We start from the raw sequence: 24,313 nt of genomic DNA, 5'->3' as shown, positions 1-24,313 counted from the left end.
TAATCACACAAATTGTTCTGTGATGTTGCACTGAACTAGAACAAATTCAGTTTTTCTACTGAGATTGGCCCAGCTCTGGAATGCTAACTGAAGTGGAAAATGAAGCCATATTTTTGAGTTCTACATATGCATGACTGTTGTAAACAGCGTTATCCTAAAAAAAGACAATCTTGCTTTTAAGACTACTCTTCAAATCTTTCACACTTACCTCATCACTGTGACAGAACATTGGAGTAAAAACATTCTCAAGCAGAGAAAGTACATGCTCATAAGCTTCAAAAAGACACCGCATAGTTTGAAGTTTCACAACATCCATATATGGACCTTCAGCAACTATAAAAAAATTACAACTATGAATAGAGAGGGATATATATACAGACGTAAAAAGTTCATAGGTTTTTTTCCTGGTCTGAGCTTGTGATTACTTTGCAATGTACTAAAAGTTTTACAAATAAAAATAGAAATAAACTGACAAATCAAGGATTTGTCAGGGGATCATAATTTTTAAAACTGACGATAGTTAGCTAAATTTTTCTTCACTTTACTACAGAATGCTGCTTAAATTCCAATGTATATTATTCCTTTCAAATTCAAACTTACTTCTTTGAATTTCTTCCACTATGAAAGGGTCAAATCTAATTTTGTCAATGCTTTCATCCAAACAGTAAGTTTTGTAAATTTTCTGTACTTCCTCGTGAAGAGACATCTTTTCAGTATCTGACAGTTCTGGTCGCAAAATTCGGTCATTGAATTCCTCTGGGAAGGAAAGAAAAACCATTTCTTGATCAATTTGGTGAACAAATATCATCTTGAAGAACCCTAAAATATCAACTCATCTTCCTGCAGACAGAGCAATCTGTAAAACTTCAAAGTTAATAGAAGCACAAGGCAGCTCAAAATCTTAGGTAATAAGGTAGTTGCCTTCTTATTAACTATAATTCAGATTTGTTAATAAAATTACTAAAAATACATTGCAATTAAACCAATTTATTCCTTATCACAGCAAGCATAAATCCATTAAGTCATTCTGGCATAAAAATGAATCAGAATAATGATTTTTTTCTTCCTAAATTACCAAATTGAAAATTGTAATGCTGAACATCTCATTTTAGAAATACTTTAGTAACCACATATCAAAAAAAAAGGCAGTTGTACTTTGTATCAGTGGCCAGAATTTTTTTTCTTACAAGAATATTCTATTTTAAAGTGTGTAACTTTTATCAATAAACAGAAATACACTTAAGCCCTACAGTCCACATCAACATCAATGTTGCCAAGATTAGCACTGAAGAATTGGGACACATTAAAGTAAGTGAACACAGATTCTGAAAGGTAATCTTTTGCTAAATAATGCTGCCGACTTCTGAGACTAAATATTCACTTCAACCTACAAATGCTTAACGATAATCAAACAACTTGAGCACACGTATGCAATCTTACCTACAGTCAGGCAGAACTGCAGCACATGTACTGCCCCTTCCTGTTTCAGGAAGTTCATAAACCGAAATAAAAGGTCTTGTTGATCTCTGATCTCCTTCAGCTCCAGTTTCAGTACCTGAGTAAGTTAAAAATGCAGTCAGCCAATTTTCAAACTTTCAGAGAGTACATAAATAATGCAGGTAAAGCAAAACACTTATTCAAAACGGGAAAGGAAATAAATGTTGCTTACAGATGGTTTTTTATTTCTTGGCTCTGCAAATTTCTGAAGGAATGGAACCAGTGAAGAAGTAGGTTCAGTTGCTATCTCAGGCTGCAGAAAAAAAATTACAATTGTTAAGAAAGCTTCCTTAACAGGTGAACAAATTGCTACTCCTTTAACTTTGTCAGTACTTACTGGACTATCATCAATGAAGATCAGCAGCAAATGGTTGACAGTGTCCTGCAGGAAAACACAATATAAAATTAATATTAAAGAAACTCAACAAAATAGATGAAAATCATTTCAATACTATGTTATGCCCCAGTTTAAGCCTATGACTATATTTAATACTTTTTAAAAAGCAAAGTCTGGAAACATATGTTTGAGAATCGACCTTCAGTGGTCTCTTCAAGGTTTTACAAGTCAGGGAATTTCTGAAGAGACCTGCACAGAAACATTCTTTACCAGCGGAAGAAAGCTCTACAAAGTACTTTTACTGTGAGCACAGATCTAATGAACTAATACTTCCATAGCTACAGTACTTTCTGTTTGCAGCTAGGTGATGCCTGCAATAAGTATTGCAATTTTGCCTACTAAAATACATGCATAAACAAAATCAAAGATGGGAGTGTTCCATCTTTAGAATTAAATGTCCTTTTATTGGTAGAATTAAGGACAAAAGTATTGATTTCAATATAGCTGCAAAAAAGTTTGTTTCACTCAGACTGCTATAAAGATCTACATAACTAGAGTTCAAGTACTCCAGCCCTTGTTTAAATATAGCAACAGCAATTTGAAGATGTTTACACTAGCACAGCATTCTCCCATTTAACAGGAGTTGTAGTCCTTCATTAAAAATACATTCTTAAGAGATCACACCAATACTGTTATTTTAGTCAGTTTAGTGAGTTAAACACTCGAACCAGTTACATGAACAAACGAAACCATTGGCCACAAGATTCCTTTATCTTTTATGCAGTCAAAATGCACAGCAAGTGAATCATTCTGCATCATTTGCTTTACCCACAACATACTTAGTAGGAAAACAGTAATACTGAATAAATTAACATTATTTTTGTCCTCCAAAGTCTTACGGGATCAGCTAAGAAATCCATCGAGGGGAGGAAAACAGAACCAGGAAGAATCTCTCTTATCAGAAGAGCCAAGGATCTGGAAAGAAAAGAAAATAAAAATCCAAACCAGTATGAGATTACATAGTTTTTTAAGTGAAGTTTCCAATGCTGTTATATACTACTGGGAAATATTTTAGGATTTAATAATATTGTAAGCATGCTATTTTAAAGACAAATCAAAAAAATCATAAACAAAGGGATAAGAAGGAGGGATGAGGAGAATCACTTTGGAGTTCATTCTTTCACTTCCCAAAATTACTGTACTACATAATATGAAGATACCTTAAAAAATACAATTCTAAATAAATTCTATACCTGCACTCTGTTGACTTTGGGGGTAAAATATAAGGAAAAAGAAGTTCAGTAAGTTTTCTTAAGTAGTGAAGTTCATCTCTTCGGCTTCTCAAAGCAACATGGAGTTCTGGTCCATATTCTTCTAAAGCAGCCTGCTGCAAAAATTCTGCATTTTTTACTGAAAGTAAAAACAGTATTACAAGTAGTTTCAGCTTTTTCTTACTGTGAAACAAAAGGTAATTGCTTTCCATTTGAGCTAAAAAGTAAATAGTACATATACAACTGCCAAAGGAATAAAATGTTGAAACTTTTCGAAAGAACCTTGGCTTAGACTTTGAAGCCTGGGTATGTAAAAATAAATCCTCACACTAAAATAAGAATTCCTTCACCAAACAACTGCAGTTTGCATGGTATCCAGAATGCTTACTCATCTATAATTATCAAAGAACTCATTTTCAGCTGCTATTTCACACATCAGCCCTTAGGAAACAAGTCTCTTCCTTTAAAACACTGAAGAAAATGGCTATGTTTTCAATGCTGTACATTTAAAATACAGTTCTTTGCTGCTAAAGAAAAATGTTTCCCACTCCTTGGTAGAAATCAAAGGAAACATGAAATTTGGCGTAAACAGCACCGCCAGATTATCTAGTAGTATCTCATCATTGTTGTGCCATGAAAGGTATCCAACATAATTCATGTTATTCATTACCCACTACTCACAGGACCAATAGCATATATTTATGGATATCAAGCAGAAGTTTTGAGGGAAGGAAGAAAAGTTCATGACTCCAGTTAAAGTAAACATCTATGCTTAAAAGTTGAATGAAACCACATTTAGTAGATACAGTATTGTGGAACACAGCCAGTGAAAAAAAGGAAGATAAGAACAGCAAGTGTTTTCAAATATTCCTTCGATGTGCAGTTTTAATATAATTTTTACATTAGACTTGTAAAGATACTTTTACTTGGATAATAATTAAATATACTACTGGTCAAAGTCTCTCCATGGCTTACAAACATGAACTTAACTTTTTGAGATACTGATCAACTCCACTAAGGCAGATGTGAAATCATTCTATCTATGAGTTAGAGTTACAGTACAGTGCACAGACGTACAAATCCTTTCATCTATAACTGCTCATCTGGAATATAAAGGGAAAACTTCAAGAAGCACTGGTAAATGATCCTGAATGCTCTAAATAGACAAAAACACATTCCTGTTTACCATAAAGAGACAGAAATTAAGTATTTTCAATGTGGGGAAATAAAACTCAAAACAGAGAGTACAAATATGTACTGCAATTTTTTCCCTATCAGTCTTTGCAATCATCGGAAGAAAAATGCAAGAGGATCACTATTTTATTTTAAAAGAAGGCATGAGGATGAAAAGACGTAGCAATATAATCAATCTCAAACATGCATAAAGAAACATTCAAACTTGCCCTTTGGAACTGACAATGCATTAGGTCTTTACACTACCTTTTTGCCTGGCCTTGGCTATCACTTCAATGTGTTTCATTGCTGCCTTGAGCATCTTCTTTGTTACAACAGTTGGAATATCCACCTAAAGAACAGTTTAAAAATAAAACCAAAATTGTTCTATTTTTTTGTCAAAATTTATTACAGACAACTAGCATAATAATTATTATTATTATTACTACAGACAACAAACATAATAATTTGCTTCTATGTCCCCATTCTAAGCAAAAAACAAATCATCAAGAAACAATTAATGAATTCTCTAGATGAACTGACAGTATGCTCATTCTTCTGGGCAAAGCACGTAACAGCATGCAGAACTAAATGCCATAAATGACACTGTTAACATATTTATTGTCAACTCATTCCTATTACAATTCTTCCATTGCTATACACACAGTGTGATTTCCACATCACAGTATATGAAGCCTAGTTCTGTGTGAAGATTTGACCACCAACAAAAGCAACAAGTTAACTATGCTCTGCTTCTAGTACTTCTGTACCTTAACACTGTGCAATTGTGTCCACAAGGACTAAAAGCAAAGAGAAACCCTCCTACACAAATGCAGAAAAAATGTCACACCTCAGGTGATGGCAGAACCAAAAGATAATTTGAGTTACAGAGTTAGGATGACCATTGCTGCCAACAATGATACCATGTGATCATAAGCCAAAAAACATGTATGATTTAATCAAGGATTGTATTACGGTCCTGCATTTAAATTTTCTTTGATGGTTAAGAAAAAGAAAGGAGAATTATAGATCAAGTCAGGTACAAATGGACCTTGGGATTTCTTAGCCCTACTCCAAGCAGGCTCTGATTAGGGTGCTCAGGGCTCTATCAATCCTAGTGCTGAAAACCTCCAGGGATGAAGACAGTCACCTCCTCCAGCCCCAATCATCTTGGTGGCCCCTTGGTTGAACCTGCTCTGCTCTCTTGTAAAGAGGAGCCCAAAACTGGATCAATATCCTAGATATCATCCAAAGAGCATCAAGTAAAGCCAGATAATCACTTTCCTTGACTGACTGTCTCTGCTCCTGTTAATACAGCCCAGGATGCTGTTGGCATTGTCAGCTGCCACTGACAGCTCATATTCAGCTTACAGCCTACCATGGACACCAGGCCCTTTGCAGCAAGCAGAGCTTCTCTCAGCAGCCAGTCAGTCCCCAGCCTGTACAGCTTCAAGGGATTTTTCTTTATCCACTGCAGCAGTTTTCACAGAAACTCATCTAGAAATGGATTTACACTTTGCATGCTCTTTATTTTAAGCAAAAGACATCTCAGGGATGTAAAAACATACACTTGTAAATGTTCAAAATCTAAGACTTTTGAATAAGTTTCTTTCCTAATGGAATTTATCCCTCCTCCATACAGCATAAAAGTGCTTCTTACCAGACAAGGAAGGAGACAGTGCAATTCCAAAGGCCTCCAGAGCTGAGAGAGAAGCTGGGGTTTTATTCAATTGTACAAGGAGAATATTACATATTCCTGCACATTCCCCAGTAATATTTGAGGTGAACAGCTTTGATCTGGCCTGGCCAGCCCAGACAAGCCAGTACAATTGATTAGAACTGCCTAAAAGTAAGGTCAACCTCCTGTTTACAAGCAGGAAAGGAGGAACTTCTGCTTATCAGTGGAAAATCCCTGTCTGTTGTGCCTCACATTTCAACAGTAATTTCTATAAGTCAAGAGTCTCCTACGGAACATGGGGATAGGGCAGTGTTTACTCCTGCAGAAGTAAGTCAAAGAGCACAGCAAGCAAATTATTATTGACACTGCAGTAGACACTGAGGACGTTTGAGAAAAGCTTCAGTCAGACATGGGGCTACCTATACCACACCATACAAAGGGAAACCCTTTCCTTTCCCTTCAAAATCCATAACCAACCCAGAAATGGCCACAACAAGGAAAATCCAGATTTTAATTATTTCAGTATACACTTAAGAGCTGACTGGTCTAAGGTGCTTGTTACCTCATTCAACAACCATGCCTCAAAAAAATCCACCTAGGCAGCTTTAAACAGAAAACAAAAGCATGCGTTTCACTGAAGCAACCCATAATTTTACATCTCAATTCAGAAGTAGATTTTTTGGCAAAAAAAAAAGATATAACCTAAAAAAGAGGAAAAACAGACTGTTTTTTCTTTCACAATTCTTCCTTGATTTCAACACTTCATCTCTATTAGCTAGAACTATTGTTTACAAGCATTTAGTAATAAATCCACATCAAAGTATAGCTGCTTAGCAAAGGTATATAACTATTTTATTTTGCAACTGGTGATGAATTTCTCCTCAAATGAGGCTATAAAGAACAGTGTATCAGAGCTGAAAGGCTATATAAAACATTGCCATAACCCTTCTGAGCTAACTACTGAAGCTTTAAACTAGGAATTCTGAAATGACACAAAGTTGGTACTTTATTTGCAACTTGCCAATCAATTCTAGTTTCTACTCACAACATTTTTCGTAGTATATGCAGTACAACTGTTAATTGAAGCTGTCTGAATCTGTATGTGGGTGTGTGCATAAACAAAAACACTTATGCAGCAGGAAAAAAGCATGAGCTGAAAAATATAGCATAGCATGAGACACCACGCTCCCCTGCATAGCTAAGCATGCCAAGTTTCAATTTTGTTCCAAAACACAAAGTTTCCATGAGTATATTTTTGCTTGAGGTATCCATACCACTTCACACAAAGAGACAAAATATATTATATTATTCTGTAGAATGCATACAAATAAATTTGAACATTTGTAAAGAACAATGCATTTCTGTGATTATTTTGTAGGTCCCCGGACAGTGCTTAATACTTGCACATATCTTGAGTTTTTGTAGCGCATATACAATACCAATATACATAGTATTGAAGATATTACATTTAAATCATTACTGTCAAAGGCAGATATGGTAAATTAACACTCTATTTAAAGAAGCTGTTGCTTATCTAACACTATTAATACCTTATTATATAATTTTCTGAGTCAACAGATCCACAAACAGTGCAACTAATACAGGCATGTATTACAACTCCAAACTGAATTTTAAGACCCTGGTCCAAATTTTCACTTTGAAAGATCTACTCCACTTCCACAACTGCATACACTATCTTTGCTACACAGACATTTCCTGATCTTCTCTCATGTTCACTTCAAAAAGCAACATGCCTAAGTTAGAGTAAACAAGAAAGTCATCTGGATTTGATATATAACAATGACAAAATCAAGCTGTTAATCAATTATGACAGAGTACATGTACAACTTGTAGCTCAGGAAATATTGCTGTTACTAGGGTGGGGGAAAAAGGACACACATTTATAGAAGTGGCTCCAACAGACGGGCCAGCACTGAATAATTCTGGAAAGTCAGTTACCAATTCTTATTGCTTAGAACAGCCAGAAAGTCAGAAGCAGTTTGGGTAAAACAGAGTTGAAGTACTTTACCAGAAAAGAGAATGTATGTGCTAATAGATTAAACACAGCAAACAAAAACTTTTGTATTCAGGATGTTTTTTAAGAATTGCATTAATATAAGAACGATATCTGTTTTAATTCTTCTAGTAAGTTGTTCACCTAATGACAGTCTATTCTTTATAGACAACATAAGGACCTTATCTGCATTTTAATAAGACAAGCAAGCAGAAGCTACAAGACAGGTACACTGCTAACCATTTTCTAATCAGTCTTTTTCACTAATTTTCAAAATTGTTTTCACTTGCATTAAGTCACTAAAAGAGAGCTAAAAGATCATCACAAGGATTTAATAATGCCTTGCTCTGGTGTAACAAATATACCCATTTTCAAGAACTGGAGAATGGTTTGGGTTGCAAGGGACCTTCACAGATCACTGATTCCAACCCCCTGCCATGGTAGGGACATCTTTCACTGGAACAGATTTGTCAAACCCATGTCCAAACGGATGTCGAGCACTTCCAATGATGAATCTTCAGAGACGGTTTACAACCAGGAATGGGATAAGCTCCAGAAGGAGGGAGCAGATACCACAAAGACCTAACTTACGTGGTTAGAAGCTGTCAACAGTGTCTGTAAGACTGACTTTGAAATCACCATTTTAAAAAAATTAAAGAACTCAGTACAGATAGATGATGGAATGATGATTACTTCTGATGGAAAAACCAACATGGAAACCTTTAAGTTGCCTTACCTTGTGAATTCTCCGAACTAACACAGATGCAAAAAACCGCAGTGTGCCTCTCAGTTCATCCACTGAGGATTCATCATCAGTAATATTTCTGCAGTGTTGTAAAGCACGCCATGTAAGAAAACAGAATAAAATACATTTTTATTAATCCAACCACAAAAGATTCGGCACTAATAAAAGCAGTTTCTACATATCTAAACATATCTTTATTCAGTTGGCATAAAGGAAACCGAATTGAAATTATTTAAAGTGGTTTCTGCTTGGAAACAAAGAAGAATTTAAATAGATTTCTGGTTCGCCTTTCAGGATCATTTTGTCAAAATATCATGTGAACTTTTTATCCAGCTTGTCAGTTTCCATATGCTGCAATAATGTATGATCAGTGACAAATCATGGCAAAAATAATTCAAAGCTGATTAAGGAAGAAAAATACCTAACTTCATGACTTTTTTTGGGAAACTGAATGAAAATGAGAAATACGCTGAGTTTTAGATGCAGAAAATGCAACTAAACAGAGTGGAAAAAAAGACCAGATAACAGCATTCCACAAAATGCGAGTGAAAATCCAAAAATCTACCAGCAATTAACATGAACATTAGAGCAGTATAACAGCTATTAACAGCTGAGTAATGACACAACAAAGAAAGTCACATCCAGTTTTAACTTAATGACCGTATGCAAGAATCATCACATTTTTTGGCAATGACTGCATATGTAGTAAGTACAAATATTATCTGCATAAAAAAATCACCACAAAAAAACTAGGACATTAAAATTTTTTTAAAAATATGCCCAAAACATCATTTTACTTTATTCAGCATCCAATTTTTTAAAGCAGTGTTAGGCTGGGTTATATAGCATTCAAATACATGTTGAAGATTAACTGTTAGGTACAGATACCAGTGACCTGACAGTCAAACTATGCAACTAATTGCATGAAAAGACACCTCAAAGAAAGCAGTCTGGCATAAGAAACACAACCATCCTCCAACAGCTAATCATATGCAGATAAGAATACTGTAGGGGAAAGTCTGGTATGCTTTAAGATCAACAGTTGACATTTTAGAAGCAACATGGTTAGCACTGTCAAAGGGATTAGCACCACCAAGGGATTAGCAAACAAACTGTATTACTATATTACCAGTATTTGACAGACAACAAGATACATGAAGTAATTTGGACTAAAAAGTTGATATTTTATTGACACTTGGATAACCAGTATGTTGGCTGACTCTACTTGGACATGACTTTATGTCACGTACTCTCACAACATGCCATAGGTTTCCAAAGACTTTCTTTTAATCACCAGCAAACTAAAGACTGGTGAAAAAAACATCATGAACCTGTAAAACCTCAAATCTCTAGTGACACAGAGGAAGGTCCAAATAACTTGCTTGGAAACATTTTAAAAATTGGCTGCATTTTCCCAGAACTTTAGAAATAATTTAAAAACACAGCTGTCAGTGTAACGGAGAGATGTGCTAAAAGAAAAGGTGTCAATCTTAATTGTAAACAGCTACAGAGTTCAATGCCTCAGGAGAGATACATCCAACTCATAAATGAAAATCATATATAAATACTGAAGAGATTTTTTTTTTCTCTGTGTGCCAATTATTCTTACAAAATTTGGCTAACTCATATCAAAAAGATGTAGAAAATAAGTTGAAAGTTAGTAAAAATGTAAAGCTATGGTTTGTAACTCAACAAAAATTCTGAACTTTTCTTGCATTACTTGCATTTAAAATATAAAGAGCTCCATATATGAAAACACTAGGTTTAGTCACTATCAAATAAAAATGCTTTCATAGTAACGTGTTACAAAAATGTGGTAATTACTGAGTTCTATCCTAATCTGAAAGGAGTTGCAATAGCAGCAATGACCAAAAAATTCACTAAGCATAGAATGACTCTTTCAAACTTGACACTCTCCTATTTAAAATGAGGTTGGTATTAGCAAGATATTATGGAGTCTTACTGTATAGCATAGAGCATAAACAATAAACTCAGATCAGTGTTTTGTAGCTCTACAAACTTGGATTACTATACTCTATTCCTCTCATATAGCTGAAAAAAATTCTTAAAACAAATATTTAAATATAACCAGTATGAATACTTTGACAAATACCACACAAAAATGCACAGAGGTATAACCACCTGTTTCAGTAGACTTCACTGGATTTTAAGTACTAATTCTCACTCCCCTAAAGTGATCCAAATTTAGGAATGTTTCCCTTTAAACTCTGAGTTGGTAATAAAATATTACAAATTCTTGCACAGTTAATTAATGGAGTAAACATAAAACAGCTTTTTTCTGATATAGCACTTTATTTCCTGAGCAATAAATCTGTGATTTTATCTTGCAACATAGGCTTCTGGCAAACATTACACTTGCCAGGCTTCTGAGTGAGATGTATCCTGGTAACACTGATGCCACTGATGCCAAGAGAGTGCTAGGTCCTGCAAGACAGCACCAGTTGGCACAGCACCAAAAATACCCACCATATATATATATATTTATATTAAAAAAAAAAAGGTAGCTTCTGCACAAATTCCATTCATGTGAAAGGGGGACAATTAGCATAAGGAATTATGCCCAGACTTTTTTGGAAGGGAAAGCAGCAAACTGTTTTACCAGCTGAAAAGTATGAATTGCCTGATGGTGGTTACCCAACTGCACTGCTAAATAAGGATAGTCTGGATGCAAAGGCTTCTGATTTGGCTCTGTGAAGAATTATGCTGAGTCAGTGAGGTTTGTTAGCTCAGAAAAAAACATGTCCTGAATGCAAGAGTCCTTTGTCCTGGGTGAGCCAAGCTTTGCAAACAGTGCAGGTACTGCTAAGCAGAAAAATTCAGAACTGACATGCTCTACAAGCCAGATCTCAAACAGTGGCACACAGACACACAGTTCAGGCCTCCCTGCACAACTGTTGCTGGAAACACCGAAGCACAGAAACACCTGAACATCTAAATGAAACAGGACCAGATCTGGCATTACTACTGGTAAACTGAAACCAGTAAGCCCTTTCAGGACCAAGTTGTTTCCTCTAGAATTAGTCAGATATCACTGCACTCACTATAGCTCACTGAACTCCCAATACTTCAGGTTCATGGGAAGCTTAGTAGGTTTAATCAGCACAGTGTGATTTTATGTAGCTAGCTCAAAATCTGGGGGTGCAGCCAGGCAAAACTAAGGACAGTGCAGAAACACCTGTATGGGTCACCAGAGGGCAAGATGTAGCAGAATCTAGGAGGATTGGCTCCATATCTAGTATATTTTACACTGCACTTCTAACTGTGCAGATTACTACCCCACCAGATGATGTATTCCAGATTTCCACTGTCTTGGGTGTCAGAGAGATAAGTAATTGGTGGAAGCCAAGTCTCCTTCTCAGTCCATAACAAAGACATTGAAGACACCTTCCACCAGCCAAGAAAAAACTATTTTCAAATTATGAAATACAGAAGATGGCTGCCTCACATTTGTTACTTTATCAAACAACTCAGTTTTCAAATACAGGTTTCTGTATTTGAAAGTTTAAAACCTTGAGGTTTCCAGCTTGAAGATTCACATACACGGTGCTAAAGCTCCCTCTGCTGTTTGCATTAGCAGTGAAATTTTACACTTCGGCACATTCATCACACCAAGTTAGAAGTGAGGCATGCAGGTATTGGCCACGATCAAAAACCAAAGAGACAAATAAGTCTGCCCAGAAAATTTTAGATCCCAGAGACAGGGAAAAAAAAATGCATGGAGTAAAATAAAAGAAAGTATATATTTTTTTAGCACAAACTGAACATTTCCATCCAATGAAAAAGTCACATTCCGAATTAAGGCAAGATGTTGTTTTAACACATTAATCCCAGCATGACCAATTAGAAATATTTTAATATCTTCTTACAAAGTATTGCAAAGCATTAATTATAAAGGTGCAAGGAAAAAATCCCCCAAAATAAATATAAAATTTCCCCCAGAAAAATAATTAGCCAGTCTTTTCTTTATTCACTATTTTAAAGCTATTTACACAGTACTATTCTATTCAGCGCAACATAACCACCCAGTCTTAAAACTCAGGAAATCACCAGATGATCTCTAAAAACTTGGCCACAAGTATTCAAAATACCTTTTCTATATTGATTAGAGGTGGGATTTTTGTCTTTTTAAAAACCTTGTGAAGTACTTTATTTATTTTTTAAAGCAGTATGATAGATCAGCATGCTTCTAATCTGGAAGTAAATTTCAGAGGGGGGGAGGGTTTGAGTTTTTACAGAGATTTTAATCAATCCATACTTGCTTCCAAGTGAGAGTTATTAGAAAATGAACATATAAAAGTAAACACTATGAAAGGGTTTTTAGGATGAAATACAAATTTTAGATGCACTTCTAACATACCTGAATTGTTAAAAGATCTGTTCTACTCTGCTAAGAGACAAAGAAATGATGAAACTGTAGCACTCACAAGTATGCTTTATATTTCACTAAAGAACAGGAATGTTTATTTTCAGGTGACTATTTCTTAAAAATGTTGACAAATATTTATCATATTAAAAAATAGTAAATTTTAGGTAAAGCTCCTACCTGTACCATGGATAAATAAAGTTTTCCAGCACCAACTCAAGCACCTGTGCAGAACAAAGACAACCATGGTTCAAAATGAACAGTTTACTATAAATCACTGTTAGAAGAGTTAAAACCACAAACACCTTCCAAAACTCACAGGGTGTAATTCATACATCATAAAACTTTAACATATAAATGTGTAAGTTGCGATCTTATTGTGAAATCAACTACTTTGCATCATAATCAGTACTTTGGGCAAATAGCAACAAAAGTGATGGTTTCATCAGATATCAAGAAGAAACATTTACCACTAGTACTATCAGTAACATGAAGCACAGTGCCATGGCTGCTGTCAGGCAAATGCTATGAAACATGTAATCTTACCTCAAACAGCCCTTCCCTAATTTTTCAGATCAGTCCCTGTTCTTTTCTGATGTAGCATAGAGTGTCCCTCAGGCACAGTTACCCATCCTACACTAACACATCTCCACTCTTTTTCATCCAAACCTCTACCTTTTCCAGCTCTCTCCCACCCTCAGTGTAGGACAAGTCAATCCTGTATGCTCACTGCTCAAAGAAAGCAAAGGAAGGGTCATAAAAAGCGATTCCTATGAAAATAATCCGCTTTTCTCCATATCCTGTATCACAGCTTTTGACAAAGCCTGCCTTATGATCCAGTCATCACTTGAAGTCCTAATCAGAGCATTTTTCAAAGTCCTTGTCCTATATGCATCCTCATGGCTTCCCTCCATCCTGTTCCTAGCCCCTGTATATCCCACCTACATGGATCTCTGTAGATAAATCTTTTCCAACCTTTCCATCAAACCTGTTCAACACAGGTCAAGCCTGTGGTTGCCTTTTCCATGACAGAAAAACCTGGGTTTATCAGGAAGAATCACAATTATTGCAATCACGTCACAGGCATGCCCTGGTTCAGCTTGGCTTTCAATGTGACAGAAGAAAGGGGCAGAAGAGGTGACAGTCCCTGTTCAACCAACAGGCTGCCACCACCACATACCACTAGGTGTACTGCTCACAGCACTGCAGCTTTGACACCTCTCCTTACATCTACACACAAGTTTCAAGTACCGGTTACAGTCCTTGCACCATGATTAGTAAAATGAAAACTCTACAAGGGAAGGAAAATCATCAGACAGTGTGAAGGAAAAAAAACATGAGGAAGCAGAGGGAAGGATGAAATTTTCTTGAGATTTCCCCTCCTTCACTATAACCCCAAGATATCGCCCACACTACCTTCTCCTGTTGCAACCTACCCCTTAATCTGAATCACTGCTTTAGAGATCAGTTTGTCCCCAGCAGCAACAATGCTGATCAGGGTAGTAAAACAGAATATATGTGTTGCTATGTGAGGCTGCTGTGCCACATTCTATAGAAGGAAAGGTTCTGCAAAGCCACTGTGTACAGAGAAAAATGTAAAATCTGTTTGAAAGAAAAGCTGAATGTAACAGCTGATATACAAGTGTCATTTATGAGAATAAGTGTTACTGTTCTTACAAGATCTGCTGTTGCACTCATTCACACAGTATGCACTTCAAAAATTCAAGACTTTCTAAATTTATGCTATCTTTAGGGCACTACATGACTCTGCTTCTCTCACGATTCTAAAAGCACACTCAATAAAAAGCACACCCCAGCCTTTTTAATCACTCTCAATTCTTCAGACTTGAGCAGCTCATGAAAGAATACTCTTTTTATGTCTTCACTATTAAGAATATCACCTACTCATATTTGATAAGACACTCTCTTTTTTCCAGTTGTTCCATTTCATTGTTCCTCCCTCTTTCTAGAGAAATGGTTTCCAGCTTGGGATAACTTCAGATATCTGTGTTGTGGACCATACAAAGTCATCAATGCCCTTCGTCCTATATGCTATATTATCCTATATTATGTGCTATAGCAGTAATAGATCTTGAAACTGTAATACCATCACATGTTAATGACAGATGGCTAAGTGAAATGTTGTGTCATGTTGTCCTGTGTCATCCTCCCCCTGCCCAATCTCATATTTCCATTAAAAGCAGGGTGGAAAGGTGGGGGGAGATGACAACCTTCTTTGGAAGTTAATCTTCAGACAACAGGAAGGAGATCACATCCAGCTCCAGTCAGCAATCACAGGCCACTAGCCTTAAGAACACATTAGGCCACTCAAATGAATTTCCCTGATGCTTTCCATAGCACTGCCAGTACATCAGCCACCAATTTACTCCACACAAATCTCAGTCTCACAGGTATTGCAATAATATTTTTGTTCATGCAGAGTTTCTAACAAAATAAACCTCTTTCAGGGCTCAAAATGCAGACTCTTTAAAAAATGTACCCTACAAATGCAAAGGCCTGCAAAAAAATCCATACTATGCATGTATTTATTAAAGGAGCCCTTTTCTTTCTTCCTCCACTTTTGCTCTGTGCCTCCCCCTCAGGGGCAACAGCAGCAGAGCATCTTCTGTTTGGAGCAGAAAGTGCACTTGAACAGCCCCCAAGCACAAGACTGTACTCTAAGGGAATACGGTGCACTCATCTTGAAACAGCTTTCTTCATCCACGACCACTGCTTTGGGACTGAAAGCCTGTCCATCAAGCTTTACACGCATGTGTCATTGCAATTTCAGTGCATCAGCTTCCAACATAACTTACTGGCCCTTTCTTCCCCTGCAGTTCAGAGGCCTCTGAAGCCACTAGCAGAATTGTTTCCAACAGTGAGAGATCTCATCCTTAGTGCCAGCTATGCAAAACACACGTGGTTGAGATTCATCTTCCCATGGTTATTAAATAAGCAAGAAAAATAAAACAAGCTCATGACCCTTCCCACTCTGGACAAAGTCTCCTTGAGAGAGGAGATGTTTGTAGTAACTGAGTTCCAGTTGAACCATTATACAGACTTCTCTTCCACACCCACACTGTAAGGGCAGGCTTTATGGTACTGCTTCCACAGGACAAGGCCATGCAGATAATCCCACTAGACAAAGACCCAGAGACAGCATGCACAGAAACAGACAACTAACTCAAAATGCACTTGGAGTACACCTATCCCTGGTCATGATATCAGAAGGCAAGACACGTTCTATTAGAACTCACGCTATCTACATGGCCTTAAAAAAAACATGTGGACACACAGAAAGCAGCCCCTCTTTGCACATTTACTAAACACATGGCATGGCAGGAGCAGTTATGTATAATGCTCCATTGCACCAAGGTGCTGTACAGAAGTTAAAAGGGAGCTATGGACTGAAATCACCCTGACTGCAAAATACAAGCACTCAAGGAGTAATAAGCCACTGACTGCCACTAACTGGATTTCAAGGCATGCAGTCCATACTGTTTTCCCTTGAGCATTCCAGACTCTATCAATGTGATTCTGTAAGACAGAAAAAAAACTGTCACATTATCCACTGCACTTTCGTAAAGCATTGGGAAAGCAGGACACGTGCACCCACTTCAATTCTAGCAACACCAACGATATTATTCAAGCTCAATTACTCATACTACACCATGCCAATAAAGTAGATGGGACATCTCTAAGAATGACAGCTAATGATAAGTCATTTCCCTGTCTGTAAATTATTACTCTCAAGTTTTAAATATAAATGATGAGTCATTTCATTCAAAGTCAACCTATTTTCAAGCATTTTGCAAAATTACTGTTTCTACTTTGTGTGGGCAGCTTTGAATTGGAAAGATAGAACAAGTGTAAAAGCAAATGCAGCAGGTAACAATATAAGCAGCAGCTGCAGTAAAAAAAGAGAAATTATTTTCTAGAATGCCCTGCAACACTGCAAGCTAGTCAGTCTTTGCTGCTGAGACAAGCTTTCTGGGGACTGCCATACAACTGACCCCAGCTATCAGGAGGCAGAACTGTAGAGCAGAGTGATGACTGAGTCAGTAGCAGGTCAAAACTACCAGGCCAAATTAGAGTGGGAAGGAGCAATAAACCACAGTGACAATTATAAATCCTAAAAAGGCAGTCCAACTAGATAGCTGAGACCACTTCCTGAGAGTAGAACAGGCCATTCCCAACAAGAAAGCATGCAGCCCATTGTGCTGCTACAAGAGGTCAGGAATGGCAAAGAGCACGTTCAGACAGTAACTGATTTCTTGTCTTGCATTTGTCCATTTTTATCTTTTAGAAAAGAAAAAAAATTCTAGTCCCATAATCGAGTTAAGAACCTGACAAGCTAAGAATATAAAAAAAAATAAAAAATTGTGAAATAAAAGACAGCAGCACCTTGATCCAGTAGGGCATTTATTTCATGATGCCAATCAAGAGTAGCTGAGCAACTTTCCACAGATTTTACTACAAACATCCCTCACACAGCAACAATAAGACTGTAAGGAAAAAGATGACTTCATTAACAGAACAACAGAATTAAATTCTCCTCTATGCAATCTGCAGCACCTGGACTATATACAACATAAAACTGACCAACACAGATCATGTCCTTATTCAAAAGGAAAGAAAACATTGAAGAAACTAACAAAAGGCAAAATGGATTAGAAACTGGAAACAAAATTACACTTAGGTCATTGCATTATTTTTGTGCAGGGTACAGCCCATGCTATACAATATTGGTAGATGCATGGTTGAGACAGTTTAGAGTTCAACTGCGGAGGAGGAACATCTAAGCACAGGTTTTTCTTATTCTCCTAAACCACGTACAGCAGCTAGATAGCCTAAAGGTTGCAAAAGATTAAGAATTTGCAAAGTGTGACAAACTGCCATCAAAATTCAAAGGAGAAAAAAATCCATACTTGTGAGAAAAACCTGGATTTCTTCTGATTTGAGTGTGTACTAAATTATTCTGAAAGCACTTCAAAATACAAGCTTAAAGGTTATACAACTGGTTCAAATTAGAAACATTTGGAAATGAGAATACTGCCAAAATTCTTCAACCTGCAAAAGAAGAACTAGAAAAACTAATACATAATAAAAAAATCCCAGAATTACTCCAAGTATTTGAAGAATCTGCTTTTTAAAAGCAGGCTGCAGTGGGCACTCCTTCAGAATCTAATTAATCCTAATTCAGTTCACACCGTATCAGCTTCTCTCTAATGTATGACTAACCCACAAAAGAAAATAAGAGCAGTCTCTCCTTCCAACCTGAAGCAGGCTATCTAATTCCAGGTCAGCACTGCATACTGCATCCTTGGAGCAGACAGCCAAGAGGAATACGGTGTGGGCAGAACCCTTGCTATCCTTTTAACCAGTAGAGAAGAGCTGCAGTGAGGAACAATGCAATGAGATTTCTCATTCCAAACAGTATCTGCCATACACAGCTGATAATGGTGGCTCAGACTGCTTTTTATGCTACATTCAAGAGGATTATCCTGGTTCTCTGTCCTGGGGAAGGCACAGAACTCTGGTCTGGTACTTCCCTCTAGTTAAGCACACAAAGATAAAGGGATGAGAAACACAGCATAGATACACAAAAACCACGTCTACAGGGCTAAATAAAAAGGGCTAATAAATAAAAAGTGCTAATAAAGCAGGGCCTGGGACATACCACCTAAGTATAAAGTAACAATAAAGAAAAGTTCACTGCTTTGGTAAAGGCAGAATTACAGCAACAGCAATCAAATACAAAATGCCAAGGTGTAGCAATACATTTTAAAGATCAGTCTTAGAAGACAACTATGGTTATCTACTCATATCCTTTATGTATAAGATACTACAAAGAACCTCTTTAGTGTTAAATTTCCATTTAAGCTAAAGAGGAAAATTTCCAGTTATTCAGCATTTTACCACATCCTTTGGTACACTGTCACATCTATTTGGTACCCAAAATTCTAAAAATGTTACATGCACAGAACTGTTTATTTTATATTTCATTATTCAAGTAAGAGCCTATTGAAATGGTATTCAGCAATACTGTCATTTTAATACACTTAAACTTATTTTAAAAAAGTAATAGATTAAGTCATTTAAAAGAATAAATGGTCACTTCTGAAATGGCAGAGGAAGTCACTTCATTAAACTAAAGGAAGTCAGCAAGTTGCTATATGTTCTTTTTTAAAAGCATTCCTCAACTGTTCATCCTCCCTTCCTTCAAGGTTTTTATTCTTCTTCTATTTCTGCAGTGGTCCATCCCTGAGACTCCACCAGGCAGAGCTGAACTAAAGTGACAGCTTATAGCACAAGTACATATAGCTTTGACTTCATAAACCATGTTGTTAATTGCAAGAACTGACGTGCAAAAATCTTATTGCTTCTAGCGTGCTAATTGTTCATCCTCCTGCCACAGAACTCCAAAGCTGGAATTCTAAATAAATGGATATTAAGGGACATAAGTGCTTGTGTATTTTCCTAGCTTCAAAAAACAATTTAAGTTTATCTGTTTAGCTGCCAGTATATTCCATCAATTACTAATCAAGGGGAAAAACCCCCAAACACACGCCCAAAGAAAAACTGCTCTTCAGATAGCTTCTTTTTAAGAGATTAGAACAAAATAAAATTCCTGGTTTACAGCCTTATTAAAAATATACCTATGCTATTCTTCCTTGAGTAAATTCACTAATTTCTTTTTTTAGACAGATTTTGTTCCTGCTTTGCCTAATCATTTTGAATAAATGGACAGAATCACAGAATGGTCTGGTCTGAAAGGGACCTTAAAGATCACCTAGCTCCAACCTCTCTGTCATGGAGAGGAACACCTGCCCACTGCTACGCGAGGTTGCTAAGAGCTCCACCCATCCTGCCTTTAAACACTTCCAGGGATGGGGTATCCCCAGCTTCTGAGGGCAACCTGCTCCAGTGCCTCACCACCCCCACAGTAAAGAATTTCTTCCTAATATCTAATCTAAACCTATCCTCTTTCAGTTTGAATCCACTCCTCCTTGTCTTGTCACTACACGCTCTTGTAAACAGCCTCTTTCCACCTTTCTTTTAGTCACTCTACCTCAAATCATCATCTTCATTACAGAAATTTTGTAGCTGGAGCAAATCATCTCTTACCATCTACTCCAACAAACGAAGCAGAGCAAAATCCTCAACTTTTCAAGAATCATACATGTTCAATTATAACTGTTCTTATCAATATTCTTCTAAATTTAAACAGACATTTCTTCTATGCTCTAAGTGCACTACCACACAAGCAGTCACATCCTTGTCAACAAGCAGGCCACCTCACCTCTCTGCTCCTGGCACATATCCTTTTGATTTGACTTTCACATGAAGAAGTTAAAATACCTGGGAAGTACATTTGAGCTATCTACTGAACCAGAACTAAAAGGTCTAAAAGACATATAATAAAAACCCACAGAAGCGTAAGGTACTAAAGAAATGATGCACCAATTACCTCTGAGAGTGACGCATCAACCTTGGAAGGCACTTTCAGATCCAGCCATGGCTGATAGTTTTCCAGAAGCAATGTAGGTCTACAGGAGAGCATGGAAAAGTTTAAGCAACAATAAGTAATTGAAAGTTTCCTACCATGATGGATAAAATGCCAGCAATACTAAGCTTACCAGTGCCACAGATTTAATTTACCTGTGCCTCTTGCATTTGACCTTGCCACATACAGCACAACTGTGACCGTGGGGAAACAGCTCCGGCAATTCCAACTGCTAAGAGAAGATACTCGGACAAGTTTACATTCTTCAAAATGATAACTCTATTAATATATCAACACATTTGTGAATTTCCTTTTAGAGTATATTACTACAGAGAACTGAATAAAACAATGCTGTTCTCCCAGCGGGAAAACAAGATAACAAGGCACAGTAAGAGAAAAAACCGAACCAAACAGAAAAATTGCTTCCACTGAAACAAAGTGTGAGGAGACAGATATCCTTTCATATCTCATCTCCCCATACATTAGTCAGTCTAATAAACAGACCAGCTGGGTTTTCTGCAAAACTTGCCTTACTCATAGCCTTGAACTACTGCAACCATAACTTTTTAGCCCTATGAAATTCTATGCAAAACCATTTTAAGCTATAAAACAGCAGTTTGCTTTGGGAATGTTTTTCTCTTTGAAATGCAGCACTGGCTTGCCAAAGGCTTCTTTAGAAAACAAAAAGCCCCAGTAAAAGAGCAAACAACTACATAATTTCTCCACTGCCTGCTACTCAAATGCTCAAAATGTATTTATTTACAATTACTCAAAACGTAAAATGAGCAAAGTACTAAACAACATATATAAACACTCCCAACAACTGGTTTTGCAGCCATACCTAGATTTGATGGGGCTATGCAAAAACGTGTGAAGAATCCAAAGTCTTAATCATCACCTGTTTTCTATAAAACACCTATCAGGAGGAGGATATAAGCTGTACTGATGTATATTATTCCTGAATGCAGCTCGAATTAGACAAGAATTGCTACCCAATATAAATTCTTTAACGACTGCTTAGACATATTTACCTTGGGTTTATATTTTATTGTGAACAGAATATTGGGCAAGAGGGAATCCGGTCCTAAGGAACAGTAGAAGGTGACGACACCAGCCACGAACGACCAGAAGATCATTAAGACGTGAAGATACCTTACAAACACACAGGAAGGAAACATTACTGCACGAGGGGCAGCGCCGCGCCGGGCCCGGCTCCCCCGCCGCGCCCACCCGGTTACCGGTTGAGGAGGAGGGTGGCGGCGCCCAGCCCCAGGAGGAGGCAGCAGGAGAGCGGGTACTGCCGGCAGGTCTCCCGCACCACCTCGGCGCCCCGCAGCCGCCGCCGCAGCCGCCGCCCGGCCGCCCCCAGCCAGCCCATGGCGGCCGTGCCCGCACGGGCCGGGCAGGCGGGGCCGCTTCCGCTGCCGGCGCCCTGTGATGGCGGCGGCGTCACGGGCACACGTCAGCGCGCGCGGCCGCCCCGGCGCGGCTGTGGGGGCGGGGGGCGGCGGAGCCGCTGCCCCGCGGGCCCGGCCCCGCTCCTCTGCGGGGAGAGGGGCAGCGCAGGGGGAGCGAGCTCCCGGGTCGGATCCGCCGGAGATCTTGCCAGCAGCCCCCCGGTGGCATTTGGAGCTCTCCGTCTACCATAGCGTGCCAAGCCCTGTAAACAGGAGATCTCTGATGACGGAAAGCTTACCTAGTTATAAATACTTGGGTTCTGGACGGCAAGGGGCTCCCAGAGCCAAGCGGACAGAAACTGCTGCATCTGATTAAATGCTCTATATTTAGATGATGACTGAACTAAATCGTTCAGTGACTGAGACGCTAAAACCGTATAAACACCTCTCAAAGCTTTGTAATTGGTTGTAAAGAAAAGGAATAGGGTAGGGAATGTAACAAGATCCCACCTTAACATCAGTAGTGTACAAGGGTAAGACACTGAAAACAGAGGTCTGGAATGTAGTTTATTGCTAGTGAGAACGATTTAAAGCCGAGCCTCACATGTCTAATGCCTTCAGTTATACTGCAAGTCACAAGATTTCAAACCACTTGAGCGCCTTCCAGCAGCTCTGAAGTTACTCAGTCTTATGAAACTCAAGGCCGTGTTAATAGGACACTACTGGTTATGGGGAATACCAGTTCGATGGCCAAAATAAAATGACTTCTGGGAAGTCCTACTGATGAAAGGGCTTCTAAGTGGCAAATATGATAGATACCTGCTCAGGGAGAGGTGCCTGCTTTTGAGCTCTTCCAAAAACTTACTGTTGCCTTGTACGTTCATTTGTACTAGCCGCATGCAGGCACATTTGAGCACATTCAGTAAGCAAGAGCGCACGGAACACTTCAGTTCAGAAGAATCGTGTTTACAAATTGTCAGCGAGAACTCCAAGGATGCTGTTAAGGAAAAGATGGTATCTGGAAGGTGAGTCAATATCTAGAAATTAAAAGGTGAAAACAGCTTTCAGAATCTTTGCTCAGATGTTGTGTCAGGCAACACTTCCCTTGACCTCTCAAGCAGGTGAAATGCTGCAGTTTGACTTCAGTATGTTGACCTTTCTCAGAGAGCTTGGCAAAAACCCAGAGTCAGCTTGAATTTCTTTAAGAGCCTCTGCAAAGTATTATTTCATGTCAGTCCATGTTTTCTGTTAAAAAAAGCAAGGTGCATTCACACAGCAGATCTCCATACAGTCTATTCAGAGTAAATTAATTTTCCTAAGATGCACTTTTCTTGCCACTTGCTTATTTTATTTTCAGCTTTCCTGCTTGTGATTTTTAGTCACTTATCTTGCATGTTTTTAAAGAGAAATTATACTATTTCATGAAGACGGCACAGCATCACATAGGAATAGGAACATAGGAAGTGACCTGCACAGCAAACCAGCAGGAGCTTAGGTCAAACTTCTGCTTCCATTTGTATTCTCTACTTCAGGTTAAGTTTCTTTAATTTGTAGCTTCATCGTTGAGGATTATAATTACTCTAAAACTGCCACATTCACATTCGGCAGTAATTGTACATTATTATCTGAGAAGCTGTGGAATTTCCTTCAGTTTACAGACTTTACATCTGCTGGGCAGACGAAACCACCACCTGCTTTACACCGTTCTGCTCTGCTGGAGACAGCAGCATTAGCATTGCCCATCACACTGTCATCACGGCCCCTGGATTGTTCTGGTACACTGAAAGACACCGTTGACATCTATTTTCCAATGAAATAAAAGCGTAGATGAACAAAAGGGAAATACTGACAATACCAAGCTTTTCAAAATTCTGAGAGAAATAAGAACTTTATCCATTCTTTAGCAATAGCAAGTATTTCTCACTTCACATAAATGCTTACAAAGATTCTGTGGTCAACTGGAGAACTGCCAGGGAAAAGCGTGCATCTGGAGATGGGCCCTGAAGGAACATCGCCAGGACTGGGTTATTCTGGAAAGATAGATTTTATTTTAGCAGTTAAAATGTAAATGGATCTTTCACTGATCACACAGGTCATCGCATGGAGCCAGTTCTTCCTGTTTTGGGGTTCACAGGGGGAGGGAGGGTTAATGGCAACAGAAGCTTGTATATTCTACCATTCAAAAATATATTAGTATAGATTTTCAACAATTTAAAATATAAACCTACAGTTGTTGGCTAATATAAGTTATAAGGCTGAGATTGTATTTACCAAGGTGCTTTTATTATTTACCTTCAGAAATGCCATTTT

At 37.9% G+C, this 24,313-nt stretch overlaps 1 protein-coding gene across 4 annotated transcripts in view; it reads right to left on the bottom strand.

The window, feature by feature from the left end:
- The window catches only part of SNX14 (sorting nexin 14), a 48,821-nt gene extending 26,804 nt beyond the window's left edge, over positions 1–22,017 (bottom strand). The window contains exons 1-14 of one of the 4 annotated variants that reach the window (XM_018077879.2): positions 21,845–22,017; positions 21,638–21,758; positions 20,762–20,838; positions 20,571–20,649; positions 13,280–13,323; positions 8,707–8,794; positions 4,546–4,630; positions 3,088–3,244; positions 2,734–2,809; positions 1,835–1,879; positions 1,670–1,750; positions 1,441–1,555; positions 601–756; positions 209–333 (exon numbers count right to left, since the gene is read on the bottom strand). In XM_018077879.2, the coding sequence (XP_017933368.2) occupies positions 209–333; positions 601–756; positions 1,441–1,555; positions 1,670–1,750; positions 1,835–1,879; positions 2,734–2,809; positions 3,088–3,244; positions 4,546–4,630; positions 8,707–8,794; positions 13,280–13,323; positions 20,571–20,649; positions 20,762–20,838; positions 21,638–21,758; positions 21,845–21,984 (1,389 nt within the window). In that variant the 5' untranslated portion in view covers positions 21,985–22,017. The remainder of the gene's footprint in view (positions 1–208; positions 334–600; positions 757–1,440; positions 1,556–1,669; positions 1,751–1,834; positions 1,880–2,733; positions 2,810–3,087; positions 3,245–4,545; positions 4,631–8,706; positions 8,795–13,279; positions 13,324–20,570; positions 20,650–20,761; positions 20,839–21,637; positions 21,759–21,844) is intronic. The other 3 variants (XM_018077877.2, XM_025895725.2, XM_018077878.3) reach the window with 3 other exon arrangements.
- Between the last annotated feature and the right edge of the window lie 2,296 nt (positions 22,018–24,313).

The sequence above is a fragment of the Manacus vitellinus genome, unplaced genomic scaffold, assembly GCF_001715985.3.
Source record: "Manacus vitellinus isolate BGI_N305 unplaced genomic scaffold, ASM171598v3 scaffold_4_pilon, whole genome shotgun sequence".
In the NCBI taxonomy this organism is placed as follows: domain Eukaryota; kingdom Metazoa; phylum Chordata; class Aves; order Passeriformes; family Pipridae; genus Manacus; species Manacus vitellinus.
This window is presented reverse-complemented; position numbering and strand designations above follow the sequence as displayed.